A 12,578-nucleotide genomic window follows, 5' to 3' on the forward strand; every position below is an offset into this window, starting at 1 on the left:
ACTGCAATACAATTACAGACTTACAATACAATTACAGAGTTACAATACAATTAGTATTAACAAATACTATCGCATGGACATTATCCTTCTTACAGTGGCAAATACCAAAGTAAAACCAAAAGCACCAAGGTCATTGTAATCCTTCCATAAAGTGTGCATGGGCAGATACATGATAGTTTGGTTACAGTGAAGTGTCCGGCCGGTACATACTTCACTGATGGTCTCTGTGAGGCGTGTCCCCCGGGTTTCTATCAAGACCAGAGGGGACAGACTGATTGTAAAGCTTGTCCTGGTTTTTATACAAGTCATGTGGATGGGATTACAGACGAAAGCATGTGCAGTGGTGAGCGGTACACAATATATAATTAATGGATGAATGAGTAAATGAACGAACGAATGAATGAATCAATCAATCATAATATACAATGAATGAATCATATACATTAACAAACTAATCTCAGACAATGGTTTTTTGAAACTTTGCTATGCTCGTAACATGACTTTCTAGACCATTTTAATAAATGTGTTCCAAATGTGTTCCTCCTCTGCAAAAGTTACAATATAATTTTGTTCACAGCAACTGCATATTTTAAAATTTGCGACGATACATTCTGAACTATAGAAACACTTTAAACGCATAAAATATATGTGTAAAACCTTATGTTATGCACAAACACATATCTTATACCCACAACTCCCTTACACAAAGTGGAAACAATGGTATGCAGACAGGCAATGCTGGAAGAAAATATGTAAATGTAATCAACCTTCAGTAGATATTCAATCTTGTAAGGCCAACGACACCAGACAATCTGATAGAAACTGATAAAATATCCATCGCCCCACGTCGTCGGGGAGGGAGGACACACGGTACATAAAGGCTGACCACACGAGCCACTGAATCCTTCACGACAAACATATGTCCTTGAGAACCTATATTAAAGTTTCTACGCCGAGTTAGACGGACTCGAATTCAAATGACGCAGTCTCGATGATTATGCATGTTCTAGCCCCAGAGGATTCCGAACAACGCATCCTTATTACCAGTGGTCAAAACACGCTGACCATTGTCAACGCTGCCTCGTTCGTCCCTGAGACATTAAACCTTGATATTACCACCGGCAGTGTCTCTAATCTCGTCTACAGCGGCACCGACGACTTCTTGTACTACAGCACCTTAGCTCCAGCTTACATCAGGAGAATGAAGCAGGATGGAAGCCAGTCGACAACACTTCTTGCCATTGCAGGTCGGTCCACTTTTACAAAAGAACCCAGTGCTGTTACGATGTCGCTGTTTTTTAAGTTGTTCATTAACAAATGTTGTCGTATCTGAAACCTGAAGGCTAAATAATCCCTCATGAAAACTGCATACATGCAGTTGGTATAGATGAAGAGTCCGCGAAATGTATCAGTGTGGTTCCGCTTACCATTCATTTTCTACTACAATTCAAAATTACGTCCTATGACTCTTGTTTTTTATCAGCTTTGCGATTATATAGCAGTCAACAACATTCATTAATTTTGTTTTTCAGTTTTATACAGCAATGCATTTGTCCCCTGCTAAACCTCATATGAAATTAAGCTCAAATGAGTTGCAATAAACATAGCATCACATAATCCCTCTCTCAGTGATGACGTAGCACTCACATTTTACGATCCCCAATACTTATTTCTAAGGATGAACCTTTTTTTTACCAAACTGTCCACTTCTGTCATTAGGTCAAGAGATCACAGGCCTGGCTGTAGACGACCGGTCGGGGATTGTCTTCTTCACCCTAAATAGTGGTAGTCTCCTGGGGGTGTCCGGTGAGTTTGGGGGTGCAAGTTTTATCCTCAGCGGACTAAGTGGACCACGTGACCTCGTCCTTCATCAAGAGAAATTGTGAGTTTCATAACATCGTGCGGTAAAATATATAGTTGCCAAAAAAGATCGATAATCGTAAATACGGTCGATAGGATAAAAGATGTGTTGATATGATAACTGTTTTATCGATAATAACATATATTTTTTGTGATAGAATAAAGATTTAATTTACTCACACAATATGCAAATTTAGGACTTTTAATGGGCTGCTTCTACAGTATATACTGGACCAAGATGGTTAAGGATATAGGCACATTGTGAAATGTTGAATGGTGATCTATTTATTTATTGATACACTGATAAAATATCAATCATAAAAACACCAATATCCTTAACTTGTTTTGTCCAGTGTGTGTTTTGCTAGCAGTAATCTATGCATAAAAGGGCGGTTGGGTAGCTTAGTGGTTAAAGCGTTGGATCGTCACGCCGAAGATCATGGTTCGATTCCTCACACGGGTACAAAGTGTGAAGCCCATGACTCTTGTCCCCCGCAGTGACATTGCTTGAATATTGCTAAGGGCAACTTGATGTGGAATTCATTTCTTTCAGATCCTTAGGGCATTTATGCTCAAGGTTTTTTCTCCAGCATCTATCGAGCGTTATTTGGGGGGACGATTAACAATCTCTATCATCTACATATATATCGATAATCAGCCCTAGTAAAGTTTACAAAGTTTGGTTTGCATGACGGTTGGTTGTAAACCGTAAAGTCAAACCAGTATGACTGTCTCGGAACAAGTGCTTTGGCAGCCTGTGGTCAGATGAACCTCTTATCAACGAGGTTTTCCGAGGGTTTCGTGTATAAACTCACCATTGTTATGATAACAAAGGAAAAGGTTGTATATAGAACCGAATATCCCTCACAGAAAATTACTGCCTACATACCAGTTCGCTGACACTCTTGACTTCTTTACATATTTCGTGATTAGAACATTCAGGATATTGTAATAATGTCTCCGTACGGCTAGTCGAAAAGCGGGGAGTGAATTTAGTTTTACGCCAATATTCTTAGCAATATTCCAGCATTATCACTGTGTCGGGAACCGGATTAGGGCTTCACACATTGTACCCATGTGGGGAATGAAACCCGGAATCTTCGGCGTGACGAGCCAACGCTTTAATCTCTAGGTTACCCAACCGCTCCCTAAATGATGAGTTCCTTGAGAAGTAGGAACAATAACTCTTGGGAGATGTGAACGCCGTTTCATGTGATGTACGTTGTTACCGTGTCGTCATTGGAGCCATGGCAGCCATGTTATTGGATCGTTATATTACATGTCAGACTGACTGAAAAGGCATATGCATTCTTCCTGTGCCCGTCACATACAGGTTTCGTACTAACGATTGCGGAAAAGTATCGTCAGGTTACCGTTAGAATGATAGGCAATGCAAGTGTTGTGTTGGATTCCAGTGTAATGTACTGGGCTGAAGGGAACAAGATAATGCAGCTCAGATATGGGGAGGCTTCAAAAACACTCGTCCTAGAGGAGGGCCATCCCATCAAACATCTTACTCTAGACACTGAAGGTAAGTGTTTCAGAAACAATACCCAATCAAGCGCCGTAGTCTATGCATTCGTGTTAACATTTTGAGGAGAGGTATTCAGTCATGCATCGTAGACTCCGCACTGAAGGTAATGTTTTAATTACAATATACTCTAATATCTGAGTTCGGTTGAACCCGGGTTGCAACATTCAAGACCTCAGTAAAGCTTTCAAGGCGTTTTATGATTGAAATGTAAAGGAAAGTTTCAAATTTGATGCATCACTGACAACAAAGATGCCCAATGCAATATCTTATTTTGACCACCTATCAGCGGACACCTCGTATCATAGAGATTAAAAACACATGGTTGTGTTCATTGCATGGACACAATCACTGGGCTTGTCTGATATAGACCCGTTTTGTTTGCCTACAGCACCATACAACTGTAATACTACTGAACCTAATATCTACTCATGATAGATGTGACAATTGTGCTATTTATTCACATCACGATGTGTCAACCTCATGTGGTAGAGATCGGCTTCAGCGAACGCCAATATCATGTGTTCGGTGCTGCCATTATCGTCAACACAAATATAAGGTCAAAAGCCACAACCATAGGCTGTGTCATGCTAGCCAGGGCAAGCTACCATAAGCATCGAAACGCCTTAGGGCCATGGGGTAATCTTGACTGTTCAAAATATATCGGACCCGTGAAGGTCCCGGGGAGAATGGGCCTTCAGCAACCCATGCTTGTCATGAAAGGTGACTGTGCTTGTCGTAAGAGGCGACTAACGGGATCGGGTGGTCAGACTCGCTGACTTGGTTGATACATGTCATCGGTTCCCAATTGCGCAGATCGATGCTCACGTTGTTGATCACTGGATTGTCTGGTCCAGACTCAATTATTTACAGACCGCCGCCATATAGCTGTAATATTGCTGAGTGCGGCGTAAAACTAAACTCACTCACTCACTCACTCAAGATATATCGTTCAAATTGCAATACAGTCTTAGATATTTTGAAAACCTTTGTTATACTTAATATCAATCTACATTTAGATATGTTACTAGTGGCATCTGTGATAATCTGTTTTGTGTTTATCGTAACGTTTACTTCAGTCAGTTTGTATTTGTATGAATAAATATTTTGGTTCCTCTGTTGATGTATGAAGTAACATGAAATGTCACTTCTCAGACATATCCTGAACAGCTTGTCCTCACCAAATCGTGAACGAGTGGAATATCAGTTTCTTTTACGTTTTTATGTGACAGTGGAGAGATTGATGTGGTTCAGCAATGGCGATTTGAAGAGTTGCGACACCGACGGGACTGGCGTTAACTTCCTCGTCGACAACGCCAGTGAACTGTACGGGAAACTGAACAACTACTACTTCTACATCGATTCCAGTTCAAAGTATGTAATTCACAAAGATGAAACTGGTAATATTATAACGTTATCTGTTACAGTAGCATATGGAAACGGGATTTAATTACATTGGTGGTGAAATTAACTTGTCGCTGCTGCTCTTGTGACTGATGCCCAGCGTGGAATCCAGGTGTGTACTTTCTTTTGAGCATCAGTTTGTTTCATTTGTGGTGTCACATTCGTATGTTGAGATCAACTGTTATGCTTCGTTTATTGAGGAAACCTCAACAGAAAGTATGGTTAAGAATCTTAAGATCTCAGTTCACATTATCATATGCTCCAGGCTGATCCGAGTGAACGTCGACGGTGGAGAGAGAAGCGAGGTGACGTCACTTCCACCGTTTGTCACCAGTGTCTCCGTCTCGACAACTAAACCCGAACTTGGTAGGTGCCATGTCTTGCCAGGGTCAAATCTGGCTGATACTGCAGCACAGCCAAGGCTCCATTAATCTGGATTTTTGGATCTCCAGATTTGCGAGTCACATTTTCTTTAAAGCTATGTTCATGAAAGAAATTGTAAAAACAATACCGAAATCAGCTATCACGAGTGGTTATTTGATGTTTAAAGGCACGCGCTATTTCAGCTTCAATATACAATACTCGAGTCTGATGAAAGCATTCATGAATGAAATGGTTGGTTACTAAGAATTTATCACAGGTCTTCTTTCGGAGTTAAGAATAGCAGTCACGTTTACCTCGTGATCGTGTTTGGTCGTTGAATGGCATTTAGAAGTGATATACGTAACAAAGATGGATTTGTTTATGGATGTCACCTTCTTTCTTCTTTGAGGAACACAAAGTTTCGGAGTATAACAACCTTACTGCTTCCTCATCACCTTCATTCACCTGATGAAGGAGTAAAGACATACTCCGAAACGTTGTGTTCCTCATAATAAAGAAGCGGACACCCATAAAAAACTATCTTCGTCAAGATCGTGATTTTATACTGCTCCCTGTTCTGCTTCGGATACGCTGAAGAGGATACACACTGAAAGCGTTGGTGCTTTTCTGAAAATCGGATCTCTTGTTTTCAGGGCGACTGGAGTGTTCTGTAGGTGTCCACAGCTGTGCTGGTCTGTGTTGGCAGACCAGTCCCTACTCGGCTAAATGCATCTGAAAATACTACAGGACATGTTCCTTTTCTTTTCTCACGCTTCATGGCTACAATCAACGTATCATTCGCAATGTTACGACTTACCGTAGCTGTATTTTAACACACAGGCTTACGAATACCGAAGCGTTGAGGACGCTTTTATTTATGTAGATCCTGATTAGTACCATTGCCACGAAACCGGCCTTCCGACTCACGATCCACAAAGCATTTCTAGTGTTACGACCTGTCACCTGTATCATATTAAACCAGAATGTCATAGCGCTAAGAACGCTTTATTGATGTGGGCCTAGATTTTCGATTCTCTGTTAGCGGTAAGACAGTCTTAAGTGCCATACATTAACATAAACTCACGACTCTCTTAGCTCTAGGACAGTGTAAGTTTATGTTAGTGTGTTGCTAAATGCCATACATTAACATAAACGTACGACTGTCTTAGTTATCTTACCTCTAGGCCAGTGTAACTTTACGTTTGTGTGAAAATCCAGGCTCTTGACATTAAGCGGTTCGAATTGGTAGTAACGACCTCGTTTGCGCTAAGATCATTTTGTGCAACGGGGACCAGGGTACCGATCCACAAAGCGTTCATGGCGTTACGACCTGTCGTAAATTTGTTGTAGATTTACGAATATCGTAACGTTTTTGGATCGGGGTGCTAATCAGGAACATTCCCACTAACACTGACCTTCTGGCTTCCATTCCACAAAGCGCTCTCGGAGTTACGACCTATCGTAAATTTAACTCGTGAGTTACGAATATCCTAGCTCTACGAACGCTTTGCTGATCGAGACCATGATCATTAATTGTCTCTCTGACACTCGGCTCTGACGAAGCTGTACGCTATCTGTAGATTTTTAATTAAAGTAATGAGCAAACAAACAAATGTGTTCGTCTTACTGTTGTTTAAGCTACTGGTTGTACAAGTCATTCTCTCATTACCGCCATGATTGTACTCCTACTTATGACTACGGTCCGGTCACGAAAGGCTGCAATTGATATTGATTTTATTTTATTTTATTGATTTTATAGTGTAACGTAAACTGTTCCTTAGATGTGTGTTTGACATTGCGAAAAAAACTTATATATAAATGAAACAAACAAACAGATTTTGTAGACTAGCATAACCTTCTTTACTGCATGTTAAATCTGGGCCATGATTTTTGTTTAAGATCATAAAAATATATTATATTGATTATAAGATAACTATCTCTATTTAAATTTCAATTTGGTAGCGTAATGTAACACGACTCTTACACTCCCTTGCATGACAAACGTGCACATGTATGTTATTGTAGAAGTATATAAGTATACACAACCACGGGTAAGTTGAAAACGCCTAACGTCCTGCAGTATGGATGGACTGTGTGTATGGGACATAAAGTTCCACAACATAAATGATCTTATTTCATAACTGAAGTTGAATTCACAAGTTAACGATCTCCTTTTAATCATCTGTGGACGACGCTTTTGTGTGATTTAAGTTACCTTAAATGGATATTTAAGCACTATTGTGTGGTTCGAAGAACTCCATTATGTTTTCGCACTATTAGTAGAACTGTAGAACTGATTCATAGAACTGTATTCACTGTGCTCCAGTCCGTTTATGCCAAGATGAAAGGAAGCAATGTTTGTTTTTATGACACCGAGAACCAGGACGTTGCACTGCAGTTGAAAGAACAGCGCCGTGCAGTGTTGGACTCTATTCAAACCATTCGTTGCTGGGATATTCGTCTTACTTTAATCAATGGTTTACATAAATAAAGCAAATATTCTAACGCTAAGGTAAACACCAATATAGTCACGGACTTGAAAGAAATTGCATTCTATGAAAGAATTATGAAATTTGTTTGTTTCTATCACAGGTTTTTACAGTATTATAGTAATATTACATTCGAAAGCAATCTGTAATATTTCATTCTTAACACCCTGCATTGTATCGACCTTCTTTTGAGAGCGATTTCGACAAGCTATCTTCAAATCCAAAAGAAACGCCCACGCAAATTTTAGGACGACACCCAAGATTTGCCGCTAACAGTCGTCTCCATGGTTTCACTCAGAGGTCTGTTCTACTGTTTCACTGATAGTAGTTGACGTTGACGTGTTTGATACTCACGTAAGTGAAAACGGATACTACCGCCGCTGTCCCAGAAATATAGACTTGTTCTTCATCATCTCACTGACTCGTATTTTAACCCTGTCTGGTTTTATACCTTCAATGGGGCAATGGGATTGCCTATTGGTTAAGGCGTCCGCTCGTCTTGCTGAAGATTCAGGTTCGATTCCCCACATGGGTGCAGTGTGTGAAGCCAGTACTGGTGTTCCTGCCGTGATATTGCTGGGATATTGCGAACAGCGGAGTAAAACCGTGTGTGTGTGTGTGTGTGTGTGTGTGTGTGTGTGTTTTCTCTCTCTCTCTGTCTCTGTCTCTCTCTCTCTCTCTCTCTGTGTGTGTGTGTGTGTGTGTGTGTGTGTGTGATATTTTACTGCCACTTTGGTTACCGAGGATTCATTTAACGTCTTGTTGCCTCATGTAGGTTCATACAGGTGAATTAGATACACAGGCTTAAACAGCTATGATCATATTGCTGAAACTTCACGGTATGTGCGATTGTGTGTGTGTACAGTAACAACAGAAAAGTGAATCAGGTCCCTTATTCTCGAAATGTTAGCCCTAAGTTTTCTTAACTTCTATCGTAGTCAATGTGTTAAGCATGGGCCTTTGTAGTTCGTAGGGCTGCGTAGGTTTCGAAAATAACCAGTTATCTAGAAACGATGTACACTGTAGATACTTAGGAACATTTTGAATGAAGTCATTTATGGTAACGTTCAATAAATACAGTAACACACCTGTCAGAACGAAATATTCACAAAACCTTTCATGTCAATTCAAAAGTTGCCATGACATTTACAGAAGCCACCATCTTCAAGATTGGCAAGATGCTAATACATATTTTACATATGTGCTAAATGTTTTCCCTCTTTGCAATTGTAGGAAAAGACAATTACACTAATTTACATGCATTATGTTTCATTATTATGTCATAATTAATGATGGTAGTGGTGGGGTTGCACCATGTAAACTAAACGCCAAAACAACAGTTACCCTCCTACCGTTATGAATTGCTGAAAAGAAACATTAAAGATATATTAGGAGGCATTACGTTACAAGAAAGCTGAACAACACAGCTTCATGAAACCATTGGGAAATGATTTCATATGCATTCATATTTATGTGAAATGCAGCTTTTTCGGAAGGATTAAATTGTCCTATCTTGGATCATACCGAAATAAACCAATAAATGTGATTTAGATGTCAAAGGGAAAGAAGGAAAGGTTGAAGTGAAATTCTGATTTAAGACAACTTTGAAGGATAATTTCCATTTTTTCAGCAACTAAAACAAGAAACTGTTGTAGAGTGTGTAAAGGGAACCATTCCTATGATTCAGTCCTTCAACACGTTTTCTACTGATTTGCATAAATAGAAACATTGATAAGGTGAAAAAGTGTTCAGGAACATCTAAAAATATCTTTGTTAACATTTTAGCTTGCAAAGTAATATTTCTCCATTGTCTGTTTAATATCAATACCAGTATCAATCTCCAAAACGTAGAATATTCAAGTAGTATTTGCATCCATTTCACGTGTAGAATGATTCTATAGTGTATAAAGAGAGACTGGGATATGCCAAGATTAACATCTCAAGAGAGAGTAAGATCCATTTGGGTGGTATATATTGGGTGGGTCGACACGCAGTGTTGTTGCCAACGTCCTCGGATGCAACCGCATCACGGTTATACGATTTATTCAGAGCTACAGAAAGGCCACGGTAGACGGGATGACCGTAGACAGACCAAGCGGTGGACGTCCACGTATAACCACAAGAGTTGAGATAGTTTCCCCAGTCATTGAGGAAGGAGTGAGTCGTTTCTTTAAGCGTTCAGTGTATATTATTTATACACCTTCAGCAGAGTTGTTGATACATCGCTTAACATTATTAGACTATTATGGCCGTTCTAGAAATGTATAAAGCATATCCTAAACAAGCTGTTCAGTTCATCCTTTTGCATTACCTAATCCTCGTCAATCTGTAAAGCCATCGGACATAGTTACATTTCATAACAGAAGCGACAATACTTATATATACATATACATATTCAATACATCATCATCATCATCGTCGTCGTTGTTGACGTACCCTTTATTGACAACTGGACTATCCTATCACTCATGACTAATGAATGAACGCAACGAGGGTAGTGAGTGACCAAACCGCTCGTAAAAGAGTTATACAAATTTATAAGGGAGTTAACTCTTCCAGTATAACTGAAGTAGAGAACAGAGAGAAGGCTACTTCGATCTTTACTGGCTAAATGACTGTTGTCACCCGAATACGCAACGACATTCGACTACTACTACTACTACTACTACTACTACTACTACTACTACTACTACTACTACTACTACTACTACTACTACTACTACTACTACTACTACTACCTAGGTTCTGTTACTACCATTACTACCAGTGCCACAGGAAAGTACTTACTGTACGTTCTCACCTGTATTTCGATGCATTGTACCATGTACTGTTAACTATTTCGTAAAATCATACCATGATATATTCTTCACTTGTGAACCATTTTAACGTTTAACGCGCTTGAATTGTTGCCTGTATGTGAACAGAACTTTGTAGGAAATAAGGCTACGGAAAATGTAACGTGATCTCCCTGCAAGGAATATTCTAAACTAAACTAAAGGTTGAATAACGAATTTAATTTCCATGATGGTAGCATTATTGCAGCCCGAATAGGTTGAGCTTTTGTTCGATACAATTTATGAAATGTTTATAGTTTTCTGCACAGTGTGCGTGGGTGCGTGCGCATTCTTCATTCATCAGTACAAATGAACTATCGTATGCATACAGGCGTATGTATCTACGAGTTATTATTTCACGCTCCTACTAGATACATCAACAAGTGTCTGGCATTGCGTCTTCGCTCACACCTGTTTCAAAGTGCGTGCGAGTACATTAATTGAGAACGTTTGCAACCCAAATATCTCCATACGTTATTTGACGCGTCTTCGTGTTTTGCCTCAAGGATTGGTAATGATACGTGCCTACTATTTTTGAACAAGCGTATACCTGAAGTGTCTATTTCACACCAAACTACTTACAATCATCTGAAGATTAAAGAATATGTGATAGACCTCTCGAGTTTTTGGTACTGTGCCCATCAATGGTGCTTGTGAAAAGGAAGTCAGTTCTAGTACCTTTAAGTACCAATTGCGTTATGCTATCATTAGTATGCACAGGTTCCTGAGATTGTTGAGGTATCGTTACGATGCATCAACGTTAAAGCATTTGCAACATGTAAAACTAACGGAATCCGATTTAGTTATACTGTATTTGATTAAGCAACGTATTTCACCATTTGGAAATATTGTGATGAGAAATATTGCATATATTTCACATCCCACATCTATCACGTCAATCATCCAAAGTAACTACACGTGCTTCTAATCAAATAACACAACTTCTGTAGGCTAAAATTACTCCCAATGATTGAACGAATATTATATATTGCGTTTTATAGTCAGTAAAAGCATGAAATAATCTTCTCCACAGAGAGGGTTCATTATTCCCGCAAGTCAATCATATCAACATTGATTTACACCTCGGTACCTCAGTCATTCACTGCGCTATTAAATGATTTCTCCCTCATGTATTGCGATACCCATTTAATGTAGAACTTGTAGAAAATTATGTGTAATAATTCCTCGTATTTTCCCACATCAAATCAGTTTCAAATAAAAATTGGCTTACATCTGGCTGATTTGTGTTTCAACATTAACGAGGAGGTGGCCTTTGAAACCATGCACGGTGACGTCATCGCTGTTCCTGACCCATAACAAGAGTGACAGAGTGAGTGAGTGAGTGAGTGATTGGGTGGGTGATTGAGTGGGTGCGCGACAGGCGGGCGGGCAGACGGGTGTGTCGGTGAGTGAGTGAGTGAGTGAGTTAGTGAGTGACTAAGCAATAACTATATCAGTATGTCAGTTCTAATATGGATGATTTGGCAGATTGTTTCAGGAAAAGTGGAGGTTACACACAGTAACTCAATTAAAACCCATTCCTTTTCAGAATTAAATAATGTTCGAAATGTGCATTTTAAAGTTTAATGACAAACACCATGTCATTTCTCCAACGTAAAAGTTTAATCGAAACTCTCGCCAGGTGGTCATTTTGAGCACCTGACAGTAATTACAAAACTCCGCTATTGTAACACCAACTATCATCAATATTGCGAAAGCTCGCAATGTGCCCACTGCTTGAAGTGTCTCTTTTCAGCTTCCAATTTTCACTGATTGGAAAGGCAAACTTTCATTTCCTCTGCTTTTTGGCAATAAATTAGCAGGAATTTGTTTTCTTGGCGAGTTAATATAACATGTATTCAAGGTATTGTGAAGGTTAATATAACGTTGTAACGTAATGGAAGTAAACCGAGTTGGTTCAAGTTAACCCTTATTGTGTCACACGCTGAATTCTATTCTTGGACACCTCGAGTCGGCCATGTGCTCGGCTGATATATATTTGTAAAGCTGGAGTGCATGATCCATTAGTACCTGAACTAGTTCAGATAAACAGAATTAAATCATTACCTCATATATCTACTCAGTAAAAGTATGCTA

The 12,578-nt window shown here is 39.5% G+C and overlaps 1 protein-coding gene across 1 annotated transcript in view; it reads left to right on the forward strand.

Moving 5' to 3' along the window:
* The window catches only part of LOC137298678 (sushi, von Willebrand factor type A, EGF and pentraxin domain-containing protein 1-like), a 29,831-nt gene extending 23,937 nt beyond the window's left edge, over positions 1-5,894 (forward strand). The window contains exons 21-27 of the mRNA XM_067830960.1: positions 188-343; positions 1,011-1,247; positions 1,720-1,882; positions 3,276-3,391; positions 4,624-4,765; positions 5,061-5,161; positions 5,812-5,894. Of these exons, the coding sequence (XP_067687061.1) occupies positions 188-343; positions 1,011-1,247; positions 1,720-1,882; positions 3,276-3,391; positions 4,624-4,765; positions 5,061-5,161; positions 5,812-5,894 (998 nt within the window). The remainder of the gene's footprint in view (positions 1-187; positions 344-1,010; positions 1,248-1,719; positions 1,883-3,275; positions 3,392-4,623; positions 4,766-5,060; positions 5,162-5,811) is intronic.
* Positions 5,895-12,578: the final 6,684 nt, after the last annotated feature.

The sequence above is a fragment of the Haliotis asinina genome, chromosome 10 (assembly GCF_037392515.1).
Source record: "Haliotis asinina isolate JCU_RB_2024 chromosome 10, JCU_Hal_asi_v2, whole genome shotgun sequence".
Classification (NCBI taxonomy): Eukaryota; Metazoa; Mollusca; class Gastropoda; order Lepetellida; family Haliotidae; genus Haliotis; species Haliotis asinina.